The 27,067-nt window shown below is 46.8% G+C and overlaps 2 protein-coding genes across 4 annotated transcripts; both read left to right on the forward strand.

Moving 5' to 3' along the window:
• Positions 1-81: 81 nt before the first annotated feature.
• On the forward strand, positions 82-26,212 carry Hoga1 (4-hydroxy-2-oxoglutarate aldolase 1). 3 transcript variants are annotated; one of them, XM_030251054.1, is made up of 8 exons: positions 82-633; positions 13,629-13,820; positions 14,411-14,539; positions 14,690-14,817; positions 15,451-15,585; positions 15,826-15,922; positions 17,715-17,848; positions 24,711-26,212. In XM_030251054.1, exons 4-8 carry the CDS (start codon positions 14,710-14,712, stop codon positions 24,858-24,860), a joined length of 624 nt encoding a protein of 207 aa, XP_030106914.1. In that variant the 5' UTR covers positions 82-633; positions 13,629-13,820; positions 14,411-14,539; positions 14,690-14,709; the 3' UTR covers positions 24,861-26,212. The 3 variants fall into 3 exon arrangements, with proteins under 3 accessions (XP_030106914.1, XP_030106915.1, NP_080428.1); XM_030251055.1 differs by having other exon boundaries at positions 85-633; positions 13,632-13,820; NM_026152.2 differs by lacking the exon at positions 13,629-13,820 and having other exon boundaries at positions 393-633; positions 24,711-25,466.
• On the forward strand, positions 6,751-8,151 carry 4933411K16Rik (RIKEN cDNA 4933411K16 gene). Its single transcript, NM_025752.2, has one exon. The coding sequence runs from the start codon at positions 6,955-6,957 to the stop codon at positions 7,867-7,869; it is 915 nt and encodes a 304-aa protein (NP_080028.1). The 5' UTR covers positions 6,751-6,954; the 3' UTR covers positions 7,870-8,151.
• Positions 26,213-27,067: the final 855 nt, after the last annotated feature.

Below are 27,067 nucleotides of genomic sequence, written 5' to 3' on the forward strand. Positions count from 1 at the left end.
CAGTAGGGCGGGGCCAGGCCAGCTCAACCAATCAGTTCCGTCATGTTCAGCCAGCCTGGAAACGGAGGGTGTGCGTGTTGGGGTCGGGGGTAAGGGTGGGGTGGGTGGCTCCAGGCCCTGGCGCTGGGTAAAGAGGTCCCTGTCAGAGACTGTTTTTAGTGTTGAAACCCCAAGGGCCAGCTCTCTTTTAGGCCGTAATTGTGGCGTTTCTCCAGCGGCTTTCCAGCAGGGAAGAAAGCCGGCCTGGAGACTCTCTAGACCCGCCCCCGACCTGGGACACCCAGTGCAAAGCTGCACGCTCCCAAGCCATGCCCACAGGTTGTGGTGGGAACACAAAATTTTAACTGTGTATGTAGATCATTAACAGAGCGGGGAGGAAGGAGTCCAAACTCAGTTCCCCTGTGGTCACAGACAGCTGAGGCTCCAGACCTCCCGCAGAAATGCTGGGCCCCCAAATTTGGGCCTCCATGAGGCAGGGTCTGAGCAGGGGCTTGTCTAGGAATGTGAAGGGCAAGAAGGTAGACATTGCCGGCATCTACCCACCCGTGACCACCCCATTCACCGCCACCGCAGAGGTAGACTATGGGAAACTGGAAGAGAACCTGAACAGACTGGCCACCTTCCCCTTTCGAGGTAAGAGGGAAGTTGGGGAGCCAGATCCAGGAGGGTGGGGAGCTGTGGGGAAGCTCTGGCACTTTGGACAGAGCCTCACCTGCCTTTGTTTCCCCATCTGGGAAGGGCTAAGGCACCTTCTTTACTCCCAGGGTTATTGTAGTGAAAACATGGGGCAGTGAATGGGGGCATCCTTGTCTCTCAGGCCCGCTTGCTGATGGGAAGGCGCTAGCCAGGTCACACAGGAGGGCAGCCTGTTTTCAGCCTCCTTCCCCCTGGAGCCTGCCTGGGGGCTCAATGTGCTGGATCCTCTGATCCACCTCTTGTTTTAACCTGGGTCCTCTCCTTGAGGCCACGGACTACATCCTATGTGAGATTCATCTGCCTCACAGACATAGGTCCAGTAAGAGAAGGTAGAAAAGGGCAGTCCCCTGCCCTGCTCCATCCCATTCCACCCACCCAGAGCAATTCCTGGTCAGTGCTGTCAATGACACCATCTTGTAGGAGGGAACGTGGGCTCCCAGAGATGTGGTCACTGTCTAAAGCCACTCAGCTAACACATAGCTGAGCTGAGACTTGAACTGCTGACTAGAAGCTCTGTTCTGCCCACTGATTCTAAGTTGTGGGATCTATCTAAGACTATCCCTACAAATGTCGTTTGGTGGGTACCAGCTTGGAAAATGGCTTCCCTCTGACTGAGAAGAAGGTACAAGCTAGCAGCTAGGATAGTGGACTCTAGTTTCCAGTTGCAGTTTTGCCAGTGGTCTTACTCCGTGGGATACTCTAGCCCTGTTTCCCCATATGACACACGGGAGTGATAATGCTCTTGCTGTGGGGCAGCCAGAAGAAGAATCTGGAAGAATGTGAAGAAAAAGAATGGTATAGATTCTATAGTGCTATAGATTGGAAGGGATAGACTCTTGGGAAGTCTCAAACCCTGGGAGAACTATCTGAAGGATCTATTTAATATATCAAAGCGGACCTGGCTGCCAGGTTCTCCCAGCCTCCTTCAGTCCCTACCTGTTACAGGTATGGCTGGCATACCCCACCCTCTAGTTCCCTCTTTCCCCAACTCTCCAGCTCGGGGGCTGGGCTGCCCTATCCCAGAGGCTCTTCTCTGTAGAGTGCAGCCATTTTGGTTATCCACCCCTTTCTTTTACATCTTGGCCCCTGCACCTGATTCCCTTCCCTCCCATCCCCCGTCCCCTCCTTCCTCTCCTCAGTGGCTCAGGGTCCTGGTCACTCTGGACTCTCCCAGATGTTTCTGCCTCTGGCTATGCTCTCCCTTTGACCTACAATGAACTTTTCCCTCCACCACACCTAGGAGCAGTCATGCCCTTTTTCAGTTTTTATTTTTTTTTTTATTTTTTCATTCAACACTGTAGCAAAACTGCTTGGTGCTTGGTGACAGTGACCACTGGCCCAGGTGAGCCCACTTCATAGCTCAGGACCCAGATGATGTTTGTGAAGGGACAGTGGCCTTTGGGTGCACGTTCTGAGTGAGCAGGGGATAGCATGGCTACTAGAACTTGCTTATGCTGGCCTGGAGGGATAACCCTTAGCTTCAAATTGAACACTGTGCTTCAGCTTAAAGATCAAGGACACTTAGTGTAGGGGCCAGAAGACTGGCTTCTGTATCCATTGTGTTTCTGAAATCCTGTATTTAGGATTTCACAGAGATCTCCACAGTTGTCTTTGAATTCCCCCTTTGTCTCTCTAACTCATGCAACCAGCATCGGGTGCCCTGGGCAGGTTTGTTGTTTGGTTGGTTGGTAGAGGGAAGGATTTGGCTTCTGGGTTCCTGATGCTGTCTGATTCCTCCATTCACCACATAGCAGGAGATTGGGGCTTTGGGAGGAAGGCGACCAATCTCTGAAGTTGGAAGACTCCTCCTCTGGCTATTATAGCAACTGAGAAATCACACTCAGGCTGGAGAGATGGCTCAGACATTAAAGGCTAGGCTCACAACCAAAAATATAAGAGAAATCACACTCCCTCTGTAGTCCAGTTTCCTTACTTGAGAATAGGAGCTAAGCCCTCAGGATCTTAGCCAGTGGCTCAGTATAATTCCCCCAAGATAGGCAGCCAAGATAGGCTGGCACAGAGGACGAAGAGTCAGGGGTGTCTTTTCAAGGTTCTTGCACTTAGCCAAACATTGATATTTCTCTTTCTGGAATAGACCTTGCAATCTTAACACTCAGGAGAAGATAAAGACAGTTGCCAAATGCTATTGCTACTTTGTATCAGTGTGGGTAACAAGCCCTCCAAAGAGGTGGGAACCTGCCCTTGGTGCTTCAATGAACACAGAATATTCTTGAAGGCTTAGTCTGAGACTGTGAAGTTATTTGTTTTGATTTGTTTTTTTTTGAGACGGGGTTTTTTTCTGTGTAGTCCCGGTTGTCCTGGAATTCCCTCTGTAGACCAGGCTGGCCTCGAACTCAGAGATCCCTGCCTCTGCCTCTCAAATGCTGATAAAGTATTGTTAATTTGTGATTGTTTAAATGAAGAGTATTCCTTTAAAATAAAAGTTAAGGACGAGATGGCACACTGGGTAACGGCTCTTGCTGTCAAGCGATTTGTTAAGTCCAATCTCCAGAATCTATGTAAGGTGGAAGGGGAGAACTAGTTTCTACAAGCTATCCTTTGACCTCCACGTGCATGCCATGGTACACATGTCTCTCCCCTCCCACAAATAAATAAGTGTAAAAGGCATTTTGGGGGGACAGATTAACTAATACTTTATCAAATGTGTTAAAAAAAACCCACAATTATTAATAAAAGGACCATGCAAAACCTTTAGCCTCTGTTTATGGAAAATACATGTCAGTTCTGGGTCACAATTGTTCTGTTGAACTACCAAAAAAACAAATCATAAGAAAGTATTGAAAAGCTATGCAATGGCTGCTTTTAGTGTCAGCTACAACAGACCAACCCCCATTAGCTGTTTTGGAAAGTGAAAGTGGGCCTTAGTTTGTAGATAAGGGATGTCTCCAGTAGTTAAGAAAATTATAGGGGGCTGGAGAGATGGCTCAGGGGTTAAGAGCACTGATTGCTCTTCCAGAGGCCCTGAGTTCAATTCCCAGCAACCACATGGTGGCTCACAACCATCTGTAATGGGATCTGATATCTTCTTCTGGTGTGTCTGAAGACAGCGACAGTGTACTCACATACATAAAATAAACAAATAAATCTTAAAAAAAAGAAAAGAAAAAGAAAATTATAAACTCTGCAAAAGTTTGTCAGTCTTATATAGAAGCAGGAAATGGTGTCAGCACCACAGTAGGCATGGGTCTGCTCTTATGTTTTCCTATCTTGTGCAGCATGCAGACTTGATGTTGTGCTCAGCTATAAAAATGAACCTTGAATAAAGGTTTTTATAATCATAAGTTTTAAAAAAAAATTTAAGTAAAGGACTGGAGAGCACTGACTGCCCTTCCAGAGGTTCTGAGTTCAATTCCCAGCAACCACGTGGCATCTCACAACCATCTGTAATGGGATCTGATGCCCTCTTCTGGTGTGTCTAAAGACAGAAACAATGTACTCACATACATAATAAATACATGAATAAGTAAATAAATCCTTTAAAAAAATTAAGTAAAATAAAAGTTATAACCAAATATGGTGTGCCTAAGCCGTACTCGAGCAATGACAGTATTGATAAACTAGGAAGGGGGAATCTCATGGATTCTATCCTCAAGACAGAGACAGTTAACTACTGACTGCCAAGAGAGGGAGAATTAGCCTCTGCCAGGATGAACCTTAATTAGTTTTCCAGTGCCAAGTGGTCAGCCTTGAAGTCATGGACATATGGACTCTGCAGGTTGTATTTCTGATATGCAATGGTTATATGTATATCTGTGTCTATGTGTGTGTATGTGTATATATATATATACACATATATGTAATAATAGAGAAAAAGAGAGCCGGGCGTGGTGGCACACGCCTTTAATTCCAGCACTCGGGAGACAGAGGCAGGAGGATTTCTGAGTTCGAGGCCAGCCTGGTCTACAAAGTGAGTTCCAGGACAGCCAGGGCTATACAGAGAAACCTCATCTTAAAGCAAAAACAAAAACAAAAACAGAAAAAGAAAAAGAAAGAAAAACAACAAAATAAACCCAAAACAAAACAAAACAAAAAAAGAAAAGAAAAAGAGGCCATCTGTCTGAGGAGGAGAGAGAGGAGAGACATGGAAAAGGTTGGAGGGGAGAAATAGAAGAGGAAAGTGATGTAATTATATTTTTATTTAAGTTTTTTATTAAAAATAAAACTTTTAGCACATTATAACCAAAGGCCAGCAGGAAGAGTTGACCAGGAGGGCCAGTGGCCCTGGACTTACACCTGTCAATAGTCTCACAGGTGGACTTTGAGTTGTTATTTCCAGTGAGGTCAGTGGACAATCACAGGGCTATTTCAGCAAGGCTGGAGAGGTAAGGTCCCCAAAGCTTCTAGCTGTGCCTTATTCCTTCCCCACATAGAATCGACCAGAGTTTCTTCTCAAAGAGAAAACATTTTTGTGTATATAAAAAGCATTACTTCTTTAAAGGAAATGTTTCAAATAACATTTTTTTTGAGGCAGGTAAGAGGTTGGAACTCACTTTGTAGACTCAGCTGACTTGAACCCACAGAGATCTGTCTACCCTTGCCTTCTGAGCGCTGGGATTAAAGGTTGTGTGCCACCATGACTGGCAACAACTTTTAAAGACTATTTCCTTTTTAAGTGTGTCTAGGTGTGTGTCTGCATGTGGGCGTGGGCATGTGAATACAGGCACCAGATAAGGCCAGAGGTGTTAGATCCACTGGAACTGGAGTTACAGAGGACTGAGCTGCTGGACGAGTACTGGAAACCAAACTCAGGGCCTCTAGAAGAATAGCAAGTGCTCTGGACCTAGCTTTCCAGCCTCTCAGATACCACAACTTTTTTTTTTTTTCCAGCCAGGGGGTAGTGCAGAGTTAGGTGGATATGAGTTTGAGGCTAGCCTGGTCTACAGAGTTAGTTCCAGGACAACCAAGGTCACATAGAGAACCCTATCTAGAAAAACAACAAAAAATATATTTATGTTCATGAGCTCTCTGCATGTCAGAAGATGACATCAGATCCCATATTAGATAAATTGTGAGCTGCCATGTAGTTGCTGGGAATTGAACTTAAGACCTCTGTAAGTGTTCTTAACTGTCTAGTATTTTTTTTTTTCTAGCTACAAACAACACAGCTTCTCCAATGCCAACATTTGGCATTTTTTTCTTTCTTTCTCTCAGATAAATAAACTGTAGCTGTTTTCAGACACACCAGAAGAGGGCATCCGAACTCATTACAGATGGTTGTGAGGCACCATGTGGTTGCTGGGATTTGAACTCAGGACCTTCAGAATAGCAGTCCGTGCTCTTAACCGCTGAGCCATCTCTCCAGCCCCCATTTGGCATTCTCTAAGTGTGCTACTTGCCTTGAGGGAAACAGTAGCACAGGCCTGCTTCTAGCCCCATATACATAGGAGTTACTCAAGATTGAGCAGGCTAGCCAGGCTCAAAACTTTGTCATGTTTATCAGGGGGCAAATTCTGTATCTGCTGGCTATTATTCAGGCAAGATGTAGCTTAATTACCCTGGGATGGCCCTGCAGTCAGTCCTACCTGCTCTGCTTTCTCAGCCTATTCTTTGTTCTCAATTGTGACCTCACATTGTTCCATATGAGCCCCTTCCCGGACCCTTTCCCTTCTGGACTCTTCCCTGTAATAGAGCTAGGGATATTGTGCTGACAGCAGAGATGGGTCGTGGGTATTGAGTACAACACTTATTGACCAGGGATGGATATCAGTCTAATTGAGTGGTCCCAGTTTTTCATGGCCAAACTGACTCAGTATCCTCTATCCTGTGGCGGCCACTAGATCAGGAACAGGAACAAGGGAAACCGAAGACTGGAAATTAAGCAGAACAGAAGAGCAGAGAGCCTTGGAAGTGGGAGGCAGAAGAGTTAAATGATGCTATCTTTCTTTCTATGGAGAAAAGGAGACAAGACCTGATCCTTACAGGAAGCTTGCCAGACTAGGTCTGAGTGATGAGGTGGCCTTGCCTCACCCCACCCCCAGCTGCCTTCCTCACAATGGGGCTCATTGCTGAGGTGTCAGAGGGCATCCTAGGGAGGGCGAGGCAGGGGCCTGCTTGCCAGATACCTGCAGGGCTCCGGTCCCTTCAAGCATGAACCTTACCATCTGGGCTCCAGCACTCCCACTGTGCTCTTAGTTCTCTGTGAGGCCTAGGGCCCTGGAGGACTTCTTGGGGTTCCTCCAGCAACCATCATGCAGGGTGGTGCTGGGGACCGCTCTCTTGCTCGGAGGTGGAGGCCTCATGCTGTGGGCTCACAGGAAGAAAAGGAAGGCAGCCACTGAGACTACAGAAGACAAGCCTCTGGAATCCCACCGAGCAAATGACAGCTGGATCAAATCTCACTTCAGCCGCCTATCCGAGGAGAGGTTGCCCACCTACCGCTATGTCAGCAACAATGGCCACTCACCTGAAAGCAGGCATGGGGAAGTCAATACCACCCTCCACGTGGATACCCTCACCACCAAACACGGAGAAAGGGGCGCGGCTCTGCACCGAGATTCGTTTGCCAGCAAACAGAAGATATCTGGAAGCTCAATGACCAAAGAGATGCAGAGGGAGTCAGGGAAGTCCCCGTCCATGGAGGATGACACCTGGGCTGCTGTGGCAGCTTGTACGAAGGAGATTGATGCCAAGGGGCATCGCGTGGCTAACTCCATGCTGCAGCGCTCCACAACTCACCGTCGTAAAGGCCATGCAGAATCCAGGAACATCAGCCCAGAAGAGCTGAAGGCTCTGGAGGAGGTGGAGATAAAACTGAAAGGGAATTTCCTAACTCACCATGAAACTGGAGTAGCTGGGGCCAACCAATCGCACACAGTCTATAGCCAGAGTCGCCATAGTAACCAAAGCCACCATTCCTATCCAAGCCACCAGAGCAACCAGAGTCATCCCGTTTACTCCAGCTACCAGGGTCATCATCCAAGTCACTTGAGCCCCCAGAGTTATCCAAGTTACTCAAGTCACCAGAGTCATCCGGGCCACTCCAACCACCAGGGTCATTCAGGCCTCTCAAGCCACCAGACTCATCTGGGCCACTCCAACCACCAGGGTCATCCAGGTCACTCGAGTCACCAGAGTCACCAGGGTCAGCCAGGTCACCCAAGCCACCAGAGCCATAATCTGCCCAACCGCAGAAACCCAATCTATGGCTCTTGAAACCATGTGTCCCTGCCCCCCACAGGGCTGGCTCTCATACATAGGCCTGTTTTCTCTTCTATGGGGAAACCTACGCGGTCAGGGTAAGAGACTGCCAACCAAATTCCTGCTGCTTCTGGCCCCAGCAGAGGTCATGAGGGAAGGAGGAAAGGACGCAGCTTCAACAGCCCAAAGGCCCTGATGACCCACGAGAGAAGACAGGAGGCAGATTACAGGAGCAACCACAAGCCCCACACTGACTCCACATGCCTGAATGGAGCCAATAAAGCCCTGCACACCCTCACTCTGTGTCCAGGGGCTCTGTAGTCAACTGACATCTGGGCAGGGTTGGAAGAGAGGGTATGTCCCCAGCAGTGCTGCAAGTGGGCCTTGTCTGGGGCCCTTTCCATTGCATCAGACTTAGCATCAGAACAGCCTCCCCTGGTCTGGGTTAGGGTACTGCCAGAGACCCCAATCCAATCTGCCTACTGTTGCCAAGAAGTAGGATATAGCCAGATGCTTGGGAAGAGGAACCAGGGACAGGCTTTCAGACAGGTGGGACTTTAGGCCCCATCCTCTTGGTGCCATCTCAAGTTTCTAGAGTCCACAGAGATCCATGTGTCCACAGCTGGAAAGCTGTATGAGACATAGCTGGGTCATGTCGCCATTGCTTGACTTGTGACTGTGGCTACTATAGATGCTGCCAATATTAAGACTACTTACGGTTACCACTCACGATTTTGTTTTTGAAACTGTGTGGCTCAGTCTGTCTTGGAACTCATTGTGTAAACCAGGCCGGTCTTGAATTCACAAAGATATGCCTGGCTCTGCCTCCTGAGTGCCCTGCTGTGCTTCTTTTAAGTAGATGCGTTGTGTTAAGCCACAGCCATGGGGATGTCTTCTCTGTCATAAACAAGGTTCCTGAGGTTCAGAGATAGAACTACTCCTGGATGACTTAGTGAGATTTTTAGATCCATCTTGCCCCACAGTCCCACAGTCTCCTGACCTCTGCTCAGAGATTGTCTCCCTGTCCTCTTCTGTCCTGCCTCTCAGCCTATCCGTGACATCCCTCCACACCCTGCCACTTCTGCCCGCCCACAAAAGCCTGGCATTCTTCCAGTGTCTGCCTCCTGGGCCTCAAGGAGTAAGAAGTGACCCTCTACTCCCACATCAAGCAGCCACTTCTGCAATTCTTTGGACAGGTCCCCGAGTCACTGCTGACCTCCAAGTAAATCTTTGGCATAGATTTGAATCTGTTACACATTTGCCAGGGAGGTTACCAGTCGGTGGGCCTTAGACCTCTGGGGCGAAGCACGGCCAAGTTCATAAATACCTTAAATGTGGTCAGTTGCTTTTTATGGAGTTTGATGGGAAGTAGTTTTATTTTCTGGGCATCCCTAGTGTGAATCTGTATGCATTACATTCATTTTAAATGTTTAAACTTTTCTGTGGGCATATGATGCATCTGTGTAGAGATCAGAGGGCAGCTTTATGGAGTCATTTCTTTCCACCTTTGCGTGGGTTCCAGGTGTGAACCCAGGCCAGCAGCTTTTATCAAGGTGCACAGAGCTTTTTAACCACTGAACCACTGCCCTAAATGTACATGGATTTTTATTTACATCGAATAAACATAAACTTAGGGAAATGGAGAAAGAATTCCTCCAAGTGAGAGGGGTTCTGTGAAAGGAATGCCTTATAATTGCATATTTTAAATTTTTCATAAAGGTTTGACGTGAGGAGGTAGAGACGAGTGGATCTCTGGGGCTTCCTGGCCAGCTGCCATAACTAACTTAGTGTGCTCCATGCTAGGGAAAGACTGTCTCAGAAAACGGGATGGACAGAAGCAACAATTGAGGTTGTCCTCGGGCCGCCACATGGACACACACATATGTACACACATACACATGTGGACACACGTGGACCAGTACATATACAGCCACCCACAGATACAAATACACTTTATTTGGAAAAAAGGGGGGTCAATCAGTGGAAAGTATTGTAGGCTGCAAACTTGTATAAAAAGCAAGAGTGGTGAAATTTGGCATCTGAAATAGACAAAACATACAAGCACAGGACTGGAGATATAGTTCTATGTTGGATAAAGCCCCTGGTTGCTGTGATCAAGGTCTTGGATTTGTTCCTCTGCTCAGAAAAAAAAGCAAAGGAACATATATTTGGGACATCTTAAAACCATGTACTCAAAGACTTACATAAAATTTCAAATTAGCTCACAATTTTGGAATTTTTTTTTCAAAGTTTCATGCAGGCACAGTGGTGCACAGATGCAATTTCAGTACGTCAAAGATGGAGAGGCAGGAGTGTCCCGAGGTCACAGTCACCCTCAGCTCCATAGTTTGAGGCCAGCCCAAGCAACAAGTGATCCTGTGTCAAACAAATTTGAAAGTATTTCAAGTTGACTAAGTTAAGTGTTCAGCTAGCACCCATGTTAATTCTTGGTTCTGTTTGTTGTGCTGTAAGGAAGATGCTATCGGCATTCTGCACTTTCTGTCTGTCTTCAAAATCCAAAGCTGAAACACTTGCCGACAACCCACGAGGACATACACGTCAAAGTTTTATTGTAGTCTTGTTGTAAGCAAAATGGCCCAGAGGCAGGCCACTCAAATAGATTCTTGGTGAGGACATTTTTATTAGGGAAAAGAAGAAACGGCAGATGACTGAAATTAAGGCTAGGCACAAAAGCAGCTAACCAGCCCTAGACCCTGGCCTGAGTCAGCTGGGAGGTGGCTGGCTTCCCAGTCCCTGGCCTCATCCCACTGAAGTTCATTGGGAAATTGCTTAAGCATTTTGCTAAGCTTTTTATTCCCAGAGGGTAGTTATAAATTAGATCACATTCAAAAGAACTCTGCCTCAGGCCTGCAGTTTATGATGGTTATTTTGTTTGTTTGCTATTTTGTTTTGGGGACCTTTGTAGTCCTGGCTGTCCTGGAATTCACTCTGTAGATCAGGCTAGCCCTCCAGCTCAGATATAGGATAATGACTTTATACAGCAAATTATCAACACCCACCTCAGAGAGTCTGTATTGGACATCATGAACAGGGCCACTGTCCCTGACTGAATGATTCCAGGCCAAGCAAGAAGAGCCACACTCCTGCTTTAAGGTGAACTTTCTTCTAACTCCAAAAGTCTTGTATACCTAATGATTCCAGGCCAAGCAAGAAGAGCACACAGTAGGGCAGCAGGATGCTGTGGGCTTCAGGACCCAGAGGGACAGGGATTTGAGATACTTAACAGCTTTTGAAATTTTGAAGTATCTCTGCTGGGGTTGAAACAAAATCAAACCACGAACAACTGTGCTGAGGCAGGAGAATGGCAGTGTGTTGGGACAGAACCCTGACAGATTTGCTTCTGTGGTTCTTAGGAATCTAACAAGGGCCTCACACAAACCAAGCAAGTGGTCCCTAAGACACACACCCCCATCTTGAGGGACAGGGGACATTAAGAGATGGGTAAGGGCTAGAGAGAAAGCCAGAAGAGTGAGTGTAGAACTCAGAGCAGAGGAGGACTTTGGAGTTTGTCAGCTCTCTGCTGTCATCCTGTAGGAGAGGCCAGGGTGAGAACGCTTGCCTGATCCCTTGGTGTGGTTGAAGGGCTCTAAGCGCCTCTTTACATGTGAGCATACAACAGGGAACATGATAAAGAACTGGGAAGGGAAGCTCAGAGGAGAAAGGCTCAAAGTCCAGAGACTCATAGAGGGGTCCCAGGGTGGTACTTTAGAGGAGGAAGCGATGTTGAAGCACCACGGGGCCATACCAGTAACCAAGGTTACCTCTTCTGTGAGACACCGAGTCTCCTGTTGGCCACAGTAAATCACCAGGTCTCCTGTGCAGCCCAGCTCCAGGCAGCAGCCTCACCCACTTGAGCAGCCAGCTCCAATGAGAGGGACTCCTCCTGCTCAGTGGGAGACAAGAGGTGAGAGGTGCTCCCTTCTGGCTCAGCCACACTCCTGCTTTAAAGTGAACTTTCTTCTAACTCCAAAAGTCTTGTATACCTAATGCCCACTATTCCGAGGCTCTGAAGATTAACTCATTTTAACTTCCCTGTTTGAAAGAAATACCAATATCTCTGTTTTTCAGTTAAGGAAGCTAAGGTTTGGTTAAGTCATTTTCTCTCTCTCTTTTTTTTTAATATTTTTTACATATTTGTATATGTGTGTCTGTCTGTCTGACAATCTGTCTGTGGAGACTGGAAGAGAGCACTGGATTCCTAGAGGTGGAGTCACAGGCAGTTGTGTACTGCCCGACTTGAGACCTGGGAACTGAACTCAGGCCCTCAGGAAGAGCAGCAGGTGTTCTAACCACTGAACCATGTCTCCAACCTGCTGCCTTTCCCACTTTCCTCGGAAATGATGATTTTGAGATAGGATCTGTGTATCCCCAGACTGGCCTTGTATTCATAATCCTCCTGACTTGGCCTCCTGAGAGCTAGGGTTGCAAGCATATGCCTCCATGCCTGGTGGCTATGCCATTTTCTCAAGCCATTTCTCAGTTGGCCACCCCAAGCGCTGGCCCTGGGTTTTCCAACTTAAGAGCCTGTGCTCCAACTATCCTACGTGTTGCTTTGCGCTTGCTTTCCTCATAGGGTCCTTTGGCTGAGTCTCTCCAGACTGATGCAAATCCTGCAGTTGAATGAAGGAGGGAGGAGGGGCTTTTTTTTTTTTTTCCAGATCCCAGACATCAAAGTACTTTCCAGGACATTTTCCTAGCTGAGTTTTCAAAACAACAACTCTGTAAGGGCCCAGGCGTAGGTCTAGTGCCTGATTCCAGAGGCAGGCAGCTGAGAGTTGAAAGCTGTGCTTCAGGAGACGGGAGTATGGAGCCTGCTGCTGCCTCCCAGGGCATCAGACCTTACTGTCCTGCCTTGAGATCTACCGATGGAGCCCAGGGGTTTCTGGAACTGTCTGCCAGAGGAAGAGTGACTGTGGCCAGGTTCGGGCCATAGTATAAACCTGTCGCTACTTGATTTAGCAGATAGATAGCTGTGGCAACTAAACAGACCCAACACAATCTCGATCTTGGAATAGTCGAGGACTGGTCCCGTGTTAGCTAAATGGGAGCCCTCAGCAGGGCAGGCAGCTTCTTCAAAGGGGTGGGACACTGGCAGCAAAACAAGAGATTCTACCCTCCCAGGCTCGAGGAACTGACCTCAGGACAGCTGAAGCCAAATCCTTTTGATTTCAACATGGTTCCTTGTAGTAGCAGAAAGGAAAAGAAAAACTCCTGGCAGCTTTCTCAGTGGGGAGAGCTTCAGTAAACACGGAAAAGGTGTGTGGGATGAAACCGTGTGGCCATCACACCGTGTTCCTTTCAGGGTGACTCACGGGAACACACTTTCCCTCAGTCTCAGTGCCAGGAAACTCTGTGTCTCTCCCGGGCAGCTGCTCTGCTCCTTACTCTCAGGTGACTGCAGGGAAGCTCCGGTTCCTTGATGGCTCATCACACAGGGCTGTGTGGCATGCTAATACTGCTCCCAGCTTTATGGTCCTTTTCGTCTACAACATATCTATTTAATATCCAGGTGTACTGGGTTCTGTAATTGTGCACTACTTATGATTTTTATTGTTTGAGACAGAGTCTCCCATATTCCACAGGGTGGTCTTGAATTTTTGATTCTCTACTTTGCACATCACAGGTGCTGGAACTACAGATATGGTGGGTTTTTGGTTTTTGTTGGTTTTTTTGGGGGGGGGTGTTTGATTTTTGTGAAAAGACATTGTTTTAGTTACCTTTTCTAACATTAATATATTCTGACTAAATGAAAGAAGCAAAGGAATAAGAAGAAGGAGAGGAGGAAGAGGAGGAGGAGGAGGAGAAGAAGAAGAACAACAACAACAAGAACAACAAGAACAAGAACAACAAGAACAAGGACAACAAGAACAAGAAGAAGAGAAGGAAGAGAGAGAGAGAAAGAGAGAGAGAGAGGAAGGGAAAGGACAGGACAGGACTGCTCCTAGGTATGGTGGAAGAGGAGAAAGTTCATTGTAGATAAAAGGGAGAGCAAAGCCAGAAGTATAATCTTATTCGTGGTATTTACATAATAATTTTTATACACTTATTGCAAGTGTAGAAAGACATGAAAAAGAGCAATAAACACCTGAGTTGGTGCAGAACACCCAAATGGAAGGTAATGGGAGGGTTGTCCCGGACCCTGGGAACACGGGTTCAGGGTAAGTTATGGACTATTCTTTCTGGAATAACCGAAATATTTTTTTTAAAGATTTATTTATTTATTATATGTAAGTACACTGTAGCTGTCTTCAGACACACCAGAAGAGGGCATCAGATCTCATTACAGATGGTTGTGAGCCACCATGTGGTTGCTGGGATTTGAACTCAGGACCTCCGGGAGGGCAGTCAGTGCTCTTACCCGCTGAGCCATCTCACCGGCCCCAACCGAAATCTTTTAAGACCCCTCTGTTTATGGCCGGACAGGGATGGGAAGGGTGTGGTGGGAAAGTAACCCTGGGCACTGTGCAACATCAGCATCCTGATGTTCTTGAAACGGTCGGAATGGGTACACTGCACTGATGGGGCTGTGTTGCAGGCTTCGTGGTCCAGGGTTCGACTGGAGAGTTTCCGTTCCTGACCAGCCTCGAGCGCCTGGAGGTGGTGAGCCGCGTGCGCCAGGCCATACCCAAGGACAAGTTCCTGATAGCCGGCTCTGGCTGCGAGTGTGAGGACCCAATGCCTTGGGACCTGGGGTTGCTGGGCGGTTTCGGGGCAGAATCCAGGCTCCTTGGCCCTGGGGTTGGGTTCTGTCTGTTGTTTTGCCTCTGCTGGGGTGCACTGAGGCCTGCTTTGCTTGCCTTCTCCCTCACTGCAGCCACGCAAGCCACAGTAGAGATGACTGTCAGCATGGCTCAGGTGGGTGCTGATGTCGCCATGGTGGTGACCCCTTGTTACTATCGTGGCCGCATGAGCAGCGCTGCCCTCATTCACCACTACACCAAGGTAGGTGGGAGCGGTGGGCGTGGACTAAAGGTCAGGCACTAAGAGATTGACAGAGATGGAGGCGGTGCCTAAGGAGAGGCTAGGAACGGATAGCATATGTCCTGTTAATAGCCACTCTAGGACATACGTATGATGCTAGTGTGTACCAACTGTGTGACAGTAGACCATTTCTACCAGATTCCTTTCCTTTAAAACAGGGAGAATAGGAACTGGAGAGATGACTCCTACAGAGGACCTAACTTCATTTCCCAGCACCCATATTGGGTGGCTTGCAACCACATACAACAACTCCAGTTCCAGGGGATAGACCTCTGACCTTTGAGGGCACCCGCACTCGTGTGCATATACCCATGATTAAAAATTAAAAAAAAATCTTTTTAAAAACCCAGGGAGAGTAATGGCCTCTGCCTTGTGTGCTTCTTCAGGGTTACATGAGGTCTACAGCATACATAGCTTCAGTTGTGCCTGATGTGCACTCAGAAACTTGCTACCCATCATTCATTGCTCTTTGTACTTCAGGAGGAAGACCTGCCACATAGCCCCACGCAGCGACCCAGTCCAGGGCTTGGAAGGGTGAGCCTGCAGCCCTTCAGACCCAGGCAATTGCCTTCTCCTTTTTCTCTGGGCCCACAGGTTGCTGACGTTTCTCCAATCCCTGTGGTGTTGTACAGTGTCCCAGCCAATACGGGGCTAGAGCTACCTGTGGATGCCGTGGTTACATTGTCTCAGCACCCAAATATCATCGGCTTGAAGGACAGTGGTGGAGATGTGAGTGGCTGCAGCTCCCAGACTGGGAGCTCCTTCCCTTTCACTGGTCCCAGTTCGGCAGCTTGTAACCCAGAGCAGCTCTGAGACCTATGGCAGTCCCTAGGCTCTGCTTGTTGGGTGGGCTCCCTGAGGCACTGCCTGGACTTCAGAGCATCCCTATGGGTATTTTGACAGGACATGCCCAGCCCATCCAGGCTGGTGGTTCTGGGCTCAGCTCTCATGCCACATTTACTGCTATAGGTGACCAGGATTGGACTGATAGTTCACAAGACCAGCAAGCAGGATTTCCAGGTGTTGGCTGGGTCAGCTGGCTTCCTCCTGGCCAGCTATGCTGTGGGTAAGCCTCCTGCTGTTCTCGAACCACCCTGACCAACCAAGGTGCACACAAGCATCTGGGTCTGCAGGAAACAACTCCGGGTCAACTCTGGGTGCTTCGGCTTGACCCTTTCGGGTGGGTGTACGAGGACAGTGGTGACCTGTAGGGATGCCTGAAGTTGGTAAAGTCCCAATTCCATGCTTAGATGACAAAATTAACTCCTCTAATCTCACCCTGTAAATCATTCTCAGAGCAGAGGTCTGGGGCCTCTGTTCTAGGCCAGGAGTCCGCTTTCCTCTGCCTCTATCCATGGGGCGGAATGAACTGTCAGACCTGGGGTTGGGATGGGATCTCTAGCTGTCTGATCAGACTCTCTTCAGTCTGGCCTCCCAGCAATGCCATGGAGACCAGCTGCTCTTGTTTTGAGAGCCAGCCTTTGGGTTCAAGCGGGATTCAGCCATGGTGGGTAGGGCCGAGGGGACAGAAGCATCAGTGCCCTGAGATCTGAGTAGATTTTTCAGCACCGTGAGAGACAATAGTGGTTTCCCTTACCTTAGGCTCTGCAGACTGGTCTTTGGTCAAGGTTCTTGTGTATTTCCCTTTACTATCCTACAGCTTCTAAAATGGAGAATTCACATGGGGAAGGCACGGGCTCTGGAGGTGGGGGCAACTGAGCTGGGGTTTCAACCATGCCGTTCATTCACTCAAAACACCAGCCCTCACTAGGCTTGTCTTTTTACCCTAAAAATTGAAGTGGTCTGGTGAGGGTTAGAAGGCCAGTTCCATCTACCAGGTGCCCAGCACATAAGTATTTTTCTTTTCTTTCTTTCTTTTTTTAAAAAGATTTTATTTATTTATTTTATGTATATGAGTACATTGTAGCTGACTTCAGATATATCAGATGAGGGCATTGGATCCCATTACGGATGGTTGTGAGCCACCATGAGGTTGTTGGGAATTGAACTCAGAACCTCTGGAAGAGCAGTCAGTGTTCTTAATCATTGAGCCATCTCTCCAACCCTTCATTTGTTTTTTGAGACAGGTCTCTCTCTGTAGCCCTGATTAGCCTAGAACCTGCTATGTTGCCCAGGCTGGCCTTGAACTCAGAGATCCACCTGCCTCTGCCTCCCAAGTGCTGGGATTACAGGCATGTACTACATGCATATGTATACAGGAGGGTACACATGCTTAACAAACAGCACATATGTGGAGGTCAAAGGACATTGAACTTGGATCACCAGGCTTAATTTATAAGAATCTCTTACACACAGAACCCTCTCCCTGGCCCCATAGGAGGTATCTTACAACTAGCAAACATACTGGCCCATTCCAAACTGCCTTCCTTCCAGTCTTGAGCCACTATGCGAAGGGTTGTCACTCTTAACTCATCATGGAAGCACAATCAAAGGCTGATTTTCACATCACAAAGCAAAGGGGTGCACTCTCCTCCTCCCTACCAGTTAACTGGAGGAATGAGATTTCAGAACTCCAGTTCTTAGTTCCTCAACCTCTAAGGTGTCAAGATCCTGTTGGGGGAACATGGTGGGTGGGAGTAGGGGAAGGGCTGTCCTGCAGGCTGTGTTCCCTGCCCTGCGGCTGGCTCTGAATGGCAACTGTCATGCAGACTTCTCATTTAGAACATATGGGAATCTTTACCTCTGGAAGTACATATTCTGGACACACAGAACATGCCCAAAGATTATAGAAATCTACCTCCAGTGTTCTCAAAATGAAAAGGTATGGAGCCCAAGGTTTGGGATTCTGTGTAGCAAGTAGCTCTCCCTGATGGATGTTCTGTGTCTCCTTTGGGCAGGAGCTGTTGGGGGCATATGTGGCTTGGCCAATGTCTTGGGGGCCCAGGTGTGCCAGCTGGAGAGACTCTGCCTCACAGGGCAGTGGGAAGCTGCCCAGGAACTACAGCACCGTCTCATCGAGCCCAACACTGCGGTGAGCTCCCAGGCTGTACTGACAAGGGGTTCCTGTTCAATGCTTCCCTCTCAGAAAGTCCATTTAGAGAATGTCCTAGTATGGCGACCCCCACAGCCTCCCCCAGGAAACCCTGATTGCAGAGAGAGTGATCCCTGTCCATTCTCAAGCTTTGGAATTCATTGGAGTTCCCACTTAGGCCAGTTAAATGTCCAACCCTTCTCATTTTGAACAAACATATGGGCAGTCTTTGCCTTTAAGCATGCATTGAAACAAGTATCCTGACAGATGGCAACATCGGTAACTCTGGGGTTATACCTAGAGATCCAAAGCCTCGAGACAGTGTAGCCTGGCCTTTACAAGGGACAGATACCACAAGTCAGAGTGACTGGCAGGGGAGACCTGGAGATATTTCGATTTCCCAGGAAAGCTGTCAGAATAAGGTACTCTGCAGTTGAGACCTTGTGTTCTAGTTCTTTTGGGGGCGGGTCAAGAAGGAATTAGCAGGGAAGGCTGATCTAGATCCAAGTTATTTTGAAATCTGAAGCAAGCTGAAAAAAAAATGCATTTCCTCATTTTATTTGAAATGGAGTCTCACGGTGTTTGCCCAGGCCGGATTTGAACTCGTTGGCTCTTGAGATCCTCCTGCCTCAGCCTAATGTGGCTGTGTGTGCATCCACTGGCATGCATGTTGTACTGTCTTATTTCAGCTCTTTTGGTAGCTGGGCAGTAATGTGTGTCTGAGGACACTGAATATCTTTTCACGCATTTGCTTGTCCCAGCCCTGTAACTCAGATATCTGCTTCTGCCCTGAGCCCGTTTTCTTTTTTCTTCCGGGGCTGGAATTCTTATCCAAGCTTTACACAAGCCAGACATGGGCTCTGTTTCCCAACTCCAGCCCTGCCCTGTCTCTTCACCATTTCTAAGGGAATGTCTTTCTTAATTGTGGAATTTTGAAGAGCTACACACTAGTCCTTCGTTGGATACGTGTTTACAAATATTTCTCCCTAGTTTTTAGTTTGTCTTTTTCATTTTCTTTACACAGTTACATTTTGAAAAAAGAATGAGATATTGATGAAGTCAATTTTCTTTCTTGAATCATACTACCAATGTCAAGTCTAAGAAATCTCTGTTCAGCTCTAGTTGCTAAATATGTTCTCCTACTTTGTTTCCTAAAAGTTTTATAGTTACGTTGTAAAAGTTAGTGACCCATTTTGAGTTAATTTTTGTGTAAAGCCTGAGACTTTGGCCAAGGTTCCTTTTTTATTATTATTATGGCTGTCCAGTGCCTCCAAACCCATTTGTTGGGAAAGCTTTCTTTCTCCCATTGAACTGCCTTTCTGCCTTTGTCAAACCTCAGTGGGGCAGATTTGTAAGAGTCTATTTCTGGGTTCTCTGTTCTCTCCATTGATCTGTGTGTCCATGGCTCCCTGTGCTGCAGCCTGGACTTGTTGCTGCTGCAGATGAAGGGCCTCAAATGTCTTTTAACAGGATGCTTCCTTCTGGTTTTTTTCTTCCTCAATATTGCTTTAGGTAATTGGTTCTCTTGTTTTTCCACATTAATTTTAGGATAATCTCGTCTATATTAACAAAAACTCTCACTAGGAATTGCTAATCAGTTTGGGAAAGCAATGCCCTCTGTGTCCTCATTTGATCCTTAAACAGGGTGCTTTCTCTACTCATTGGAATCTTCTTTGTTTTCACTGTTTTGGAGTTTTGTTTTGTTTAGTTTAGTTTTGCTTTGTTTGTTTTTTTCAAAGAAGTTCTTTACATAGTTTGAAAACATATACTTATCCTTGGCTGACCTGACACAGAGATCTGCCTATTTCTGCTTTCCAAGTTCTGGGATTAAAGGCATACATCACCACATCCAACTACTTCATGGTTTTTTTTTTTTTTTTGAGCAAGTGAAATTGTGTTTTAATTTCACTATCTGTTTATTTATTGCTACTACTCTAGTACTTAGAAACATGACTCTCTCTCTCTCTCTCTCTCTCTCTCTCTCTCTGTGCATTCGTGTGCATGTGTGTCATGTATGATAACGATGAACTCCAGGGCCTCAAGCATGCTAGGAAATTTGCCATATCACTGAGCTACTTTCGAAGCCCTATAGCTGGTTTTTAAATATCTTTTTTTTTAAAGATTTATTTATTTATTTATTATATGTAAGTACACTGTAGCTGTCCTCGGACACTCCAGAAGAGGGAGTCAGATCTTATTACGGATGGTTGTGAGCCACCATGTGGTTGCTGGGATTTGAACTCCTGATCTTTGGAAGAGCAGTCGGGTGCTCTTACCCACTGAGCCATCTCACCAGCCCGGTTTTTAAATATCTTAACCTCCTGTAGCTTTGCTGAACTCACTCAGTAGTTCTAGAAGGGGGTTCTTGTCATTTGTAGATTCTTTGGGATGCTCTACATAGACTTCATATCATCTACACACAGACCACAGACTTCATATCAACTACACATAGATATCATGCCATCTACACATAGATGTCATATTGTCTACACATAGGCATCATATCATGTACACATAGGAAGACTTAATTGTGTTCATATTTGTTTATTTAATGTATATGAGTACACTGTATCTATCTTCAGACATGCCAGTGGATGGCATCGGATCCCATTACAGATGGTTGTGAGCCATCATGTAGTTGCTGGGAATTGAACTCAGGACCTCTGGAAGAGCAGTCAGTGTTCTTAACCACTGAGCCATCTCTCCAGCCTCTAATTGTATGTGTTCATTTTGACTTGTCTCATTTATTTGCTTTTTTTAACCTTTCTTCACTGACCAGGACTTCCTCTGCCAGGTTGAATAAAATTCCTGGTTCTTGATTTCAAAGAGAAAGCACTCAGTCTTTCACAAGTATAATGCTTGCTCTGAGTTTTGTAGATGTGCATATATATATATATATATACATATATATATATATATGTATGTATATATATATACATATATACCAGCACTCTCTGTTTCTACTTTTCTTTGAATTTATACAAATCATTAATGAGTGCTGAATTTTGACAATTTTTTCATATTGCATTATATGATTTTTGTGACTGTTCTTTAGCCTACTAATATGGTGGACTACTATTTTTATTTTATATGTTTTTCCTACATGTCTGTATGTGCACCATGTGCATGCCTTGTGGTCATGAAGTCCAACTGAAGTTACAGATGGTTGCAATCTACCCGTGCAGGTGCTGGGAACTGAACCTGGGTCCTCTGCCAGAGCAGCAGCACAGCAGCATGCTCTTGACAGCTGAGCCATCTCTTCAGCCCCCAAACCATTGCCTTGTTTTGTTTTATTTTTTGAGACAGAGTGTCTTTATATAGTCTGGGCTGTCCTGGAACTTGCTATGTAGACCAGGCTGGCCTCAAACTCACAGAATGCTACCTGCCCCTGGCTTTAGAGTGTTGGGATTAAAGGTGTGCTCCTGGCTAACCACTTTTCAAATACTAACACAGATGTGCATTCCTGGGACAAACCTCATTCAGTCAGAGTATTTTGATGTATTGTTGAAATTTAATTTATTGATGTTTTGCTAAGAATTTTATGTCTCTATTCATAAGGAATAAAGGTCTAGTTTTTCCTCTTTCCTCTCTCTCTCTCTCCCTCCTCCTCTTCCTCCTCTCTTCCCTCCTCCCCTCCCTCCTTCCTCCACTTCCTTCTTCTCAAATGAATTAGGAAATATTCCTTGCTTTTCTGTTTCCTGACAGAAATGATGTAGAATTGATATTAAATCTTCAAATGTCGTGTAAAATTGCCTAGTTGAAACCATATGACCAGGGTGATTTATTGAGTTCATTGGACCACAGATATAGATGGTTGTAAGCCGCCACGTGGGTACTGGGAACTGAAATCAGGACCTCTTGAAGAAGCAGCCAGTGTTCCTAACTGCAGAACTTTTATTTTAATCTTTTTATTATTTTGGGGGTGGCACCTGCATGCCCTGCTGTGCATGTGAAAGTCAGAAGACACCTTTGTAGACTTGATTCTCTTTCTCTACCTTTTATGGGTCCCAGGGATCAAACTCAGGTCATTAGACCTGCCTGGCCAGTGCTTTACCCACTGAGCCATCTTCCTGGCTTCTGTTGGGAATTTTATTGGTTGTGCCCACTGGAATTTTATGGTTTGACTTCAGTCCTACCTCTGAACCAGGGGACTCCCCACTGTGCTGGGTCTGGGCTTGAGGTCCCTCTAGTTGCTCTTCCTTCTCCAGTTTATCTTTCAGAGTTTCCTTTGTGTTTTTTGAGACTGGGTCTCTGTGTAGCTCTGGCTGGCCTGGAACTCACTCTGTAGACCAGGTTGGCCTGCAACTCACAGAGATCCACCTGCCTCTGCCTCCCAAGTTCTGGGATTAAAGACGCCCAGAACAGATCCGTCCGCCTGTTTTCTGTAATGCCCAGAGTGTTCATCTGTGGCCATCGGAAAAAATGAACACAAATGCCTCTACTTTCTTAAATGTGAAAGTTTAAGTCATTTCCCAGGTTGTGACCCCTCCCACCCTGAACATTCACAGTTGAAAAGAATACTTAGCAAATTGGATATATAAAACCGAGGACATTACTTACTTTAGGTTTAAATATCTGATACATACTTAAGAATTTATTATCAAGCCGGGTGTGGTAGCACGCGCCTTTAATCCCAGCACTTGGGAGGCAGAGGCAGGCAAATTTCTGAGTTCAAGGTCAGCCTGGTCTACAAAGTGAGTTCCAGGACAGCCAGGGCTACACAGAGAAACACTGTCTCAAAAAACCAAAAAAAAAAAAAAAACAAAAACAAAAACAAAAAAAAAAATTATTATCATTTTACTTTCCTGGTTTTAATGGCAACAAACTCATTAAAACATCTTTTCTTTTCCATAAATTCGTTTTTAGAAACAAAATCAAGCCAACAAACAAAACATTGCCCAGGCTGCCCTTGAACTGTCTCTATAACCCAGGCAGGCCAAGCAGTTGTGAGCCTCCTGCCTCAGCCGTCTGACTTGCTGGTATGGGAGGCCTGTGCCACTGGGCCCGCCTTACCTGGATTTATTTTTGCTTTTTTTAATTTTGCATCAAAGGCACGTATTCAAGCTATCTGTACAGTACACGGTAGCCGACTCTTTGTAGCAAGATGTAGATGAACTCTATGTCTTCTCCCTAGCTTGGGTCCTCTCCTCTGTTTTAGAGGAGAGACAGCTGAGAAGAAGAGCAAGCCTCTTCCTGCATGTGGCGCCTCTTCCTGGATGTGGCGCCTCTCCCGGAAGTGACTGTGTCAACAGGTTCTGAGAACTTGTAGAGACAAAGCCTTCTAGCTAAGCTAGGCACAGGCTGCCCTGGACACTCTGGTCATTCCCCTGGGGAGAACACATGATTCTCCCGCCCCACCTACCCACATGAGAGAAGGGCCCCACATCTGCATCCTGCCAGGACAGGAGGAGGTGGTGCCTCCAGGGATCTTGGGACCACTGCGATGTTGTCTGTGGCGTTTTTCTCATCTGATGTTGGAGTCCTCTCTATGGGTGAGCGTAGATACCATCTCACTTTACAGAGGAAGCGAAGTTGGCTGCCCCTCCAGGAAGATGGAAAGCCCGGTTGCCATTAAAGCTCTCTGAGGTCATCTCACCCTATCCTGTCCCACCCTTCAGGCTATGCTCTCATATGCCAGCCCTGGGCACACACTCAGGAATGCCTGGAACCCCTTGCTGCTGCTGCTGCCTGAACTGTAGGCTCAGATACTCCAACAGCAGCCTGATGTCACTTTATTGACCTGTCCTTGTCCAAGGGGATGTCCTGCCTTCCCACCCAGCCAGCCTCCTGCCCCAGCTATATTTAGGACTTTGCCACCCAAACCTTTCTCCAGGGCTGAGAAGGAAGCACATGGCGTACCTTTGGAAATCCGTGGTAGAATCAAGGTTTCTCCAGGTCTTGCATGGTTCTATCTTCTTTGGGAGATTTTTGCCACTTACGAAGCTTCCGGATTTTAAAAGGCAGGCAATTAAGACATCATGGGTGGGAAGACATATTTGCTGAAGATGGCTGGCCTCTAGTGGTGGATAGCTGCAAGCCAGTTATCCGGCATCCCTCCTAACCTTTCTCCACTGACCGGCTCAGTGTTTTTACTCTTTATGAAATCCGTAACCTCTTAAAGCTTCCTTTCCCCGCCCCAAACAGAACTTTATTAAGCAATGAGTTCTTTCTTGATTTTTAGGTCATCAAAGAGTCATTCCACTATTTCTGATCAGTTGCTATAACAGAAGGAAAGAAGCTGGATGCTGCATTTAATCTGTAAAATCCCCTGTATGGTTTTTTTTCCGTGACAGTAGCTGCCGGTGCCCCACTGTGATACGCAAGCCCTTAGTGACCATGTTGTTCAGCTCCTTCGTGTTTCTAGGGGAGAGAAGTTGCTTAGGCAATAAATCATACAAATATGAAACAAACCTCCTTTGTCCAATAATAATATTGCTTTCTGTGAGAACATTTAAATAGGGCCAGGGAGAAGCTGTGGGTGTTAGGGGGAACCTTGATGCTGGGGACTAAGGGTCTGGGGTGTGCCCAAGGCTGTCTCAGAGCTGTCCCCTTCTTTGCTAACCAGATCTGCTGTGCTGCAGGGACCTGGCACAGGTCATGCTCTCTGGTCCCCAGCCTTCTTCTTGTTGAAGAAGATTTTCTTCTAAAACCCGACAGGGAATGTCTTTCTTCAGTCTGAGTCTCTCCATACCTGACCAGCTTCTGGGGTCCAATCTGGATCCTCAATGCACCCTGGATGCCACTGGTTATGGTTTCTTACAGGAGGGTGGGAGATTTAGGAAGCAACAGATGCCAAGGTAGGTGTATGTCAGAAGTGAAGGTGGGGGCTTGGCAGTCTTTTCTAACAAGTGCTTCCTCTCAGGTGACCCGGCGCTTTGGAATACCAGGGCTGAAGAAAACCATGGACTGGTTTGGCTACTATGGAGGTCCCTGCCGCGCCCCGTTGCAGGAGCTGAGCCCCACAGAGGAGGAGGCACTGCGCTTGGATTTCAGCAACAATGGCTGGCTTTAATGACAAGCAGGAGACGCCTGGCCTGAGCTATCTGGGACTTTTGTTCCCACAGCCTGAGGAGGAGCAGCAGGGCATTAGGAATTAGGGCTTATTTTTGTCTGTGTTCTCTTGCTGTGAAAAGACGCCAAGACCATGGCAACTCATAAAAGAAAGTGTTTAAGGGTGGCTGGCTTACAGTTTCAGAGGTTCAGTCCATCATCATCATGGCAGGGAGCATGGCGGCCTGCAGGCAGTCATGGTGCTGAAGAAGAAGCAGAGAGTTCTACATCTAGATCTACAGGAAGCAGGAAGAGAAAGCTACTCGGCCTTGCTTGGACTTTTGAAAACCTCAAAGCCCACCTCCAGTGACACAGCCTCCAACAAGGCCACACCTTCTAATCCTTTCAAATAGTGCCACTCCCTAAGCATTTATATATGTTAACTTGAGGGGGGGGCATTCTTAATCAAACCACCACATTCCGTCCCAGGCCTCATAGGCCCTGTAGCCATATTATAATGCAAAATGCATTCAGTCCAAGTTCAAAAGTTTCCGTAGTCTATCAGTCTGAAGACTGCTTAAAAGTTTAAAGTGTAAAGTCTCTTCTGAGGCTCACTGTAAAATCAAAATAAAAAAAAAAAACAGATCAGATATTTCCAACATACAATGTCACGGAATATACACTGCTGTGCCATAAGGGAGAAATGGGAACTTAGAAGATACTGGACCAAAACAAGCCTTAAAACAAGCTGGGCAAACTCCAAACTCGGCATCTCCACGGCTGATGCCAAAGTGCTCTTTAGATCTCCAACTCTTTTCAGCTTTGTTGAGAACAGCATGCTTCTTTCTCTTGGGCTGGTTCCACTCTCTGTCAGTAGCTTTCCTCAGCCAGTATCCCATGACTCTGGCATCTCCAACATCACGGGGGTTCCAGGATTCGCTTTCACAGCTTCTCGCAATGGCCGCTCTGGGCCTCCATGCTGACACACTTCTGACACACATCAGACACACATCTGGCCTCAGCAGCTCTCCTTAGTCACAGAGGGAGAGTCTACAACCCCTTTCTTGTATCCTTAACTCTAAAGTCTGAACCATGTGTCCCAAACTGCCAAGTTCTGCCGCTTGGTGGGGCTGGAACCTTCCCCTCTCGTTCAAATACACGTAGCTGGTAGCTGTTTTTGATGGATTTCCTCCATTGTGTAAGCTTTTCCTTCATACTGTTTCCCAACTGTTTCCCAAGTTGAAAGCTTTGCTGGGTAGCATCTTTCTCAGGGCTCACCACTCTCTTTATTCCATTTAACATCAGGCTTTTCTTTAAACTTTTTATCTCCCTAGGCACTGAATTTAACTCTATTAAACTTCCGGGTGCCCCTTTTCTCCTCCAATTCTTTTTATTTTGTATATCTTACACGTTACATTTTCCCTTGCCCCTCTTGCCTTTTCCTGCATAAGGCTGGCCACTATAACCACGTGACAAAGTCAATATTAAGCTGTCATGACATCTTCTCTGCCAATTGTATTAATCCAAAACTTTTCAATTTAGACTCCAGAAGATGTTTTTGGACAGGGCAAAAAGCAGCCACGTTTCGACACAATAATCACCAGAGCAGTTATCTCTCGGCCACTTAATACTACTCTTTCCCTCTGAAACCTCGTGAGTGTGGCCGTCATGTTATACATTGCCCTCAGCACCGCTGTCTTCCATGTACTTGCTAGGATGGCCCATTGAACCCCACTGACAGTGTCTGGCTGCTTTCCTAATCCTAAGTCCCAAAGTCCACATTCTGCAAACAAGAACCATAGCCTGGCCTATTACAGCAATACCCTGCTCCCTGGTACCAACGTCTGTCTCAGAGTCCTTCTATTGCTATGAACAACTCTTAAAAGGGAGACTCAGCAGCTCTCCTTAGTCATGGAGGCAGAGTCCACAACCCTCTTCTTGTGTCCTTAACTCTAAAGTTGCCACGGCAACTCTGAGAAGGGAAAACATTGAAATCGAGTCTGTAGTTTCAGAGGGTTAGTTCATTATGATCATGATAGGAAGTACGGCAGCACACAGGCAGACGTGGCACTGGAGAGGTAGCTCAGAGGTCTGGATCTGCGGGGAACAGGAAGAGAAAGCCATTGGGTCTGGCTTGGGCTTTGGAAAACCTCAAAGCCCACTTCCAGTGACATACTTCCTCCAATAAGGCACACGGCTCCCAATCCTTTCAAACAGTGCCACCGCTAA

The sequence above is a fragment of the Mus musculus genome, chromosome 19 (genome assembly GCF_000001635.26).
Source record: "Mus musculus strain C57BL/6J chromosome 19, GRCm38.p6 C57BL/6J".
Taxonomy (NCBI): domain Eukaryota; kingdom Metazoa; phylum Chordata; class Mammalia; order Rodentia; family Muridae; genus Mus; species Mus musculus.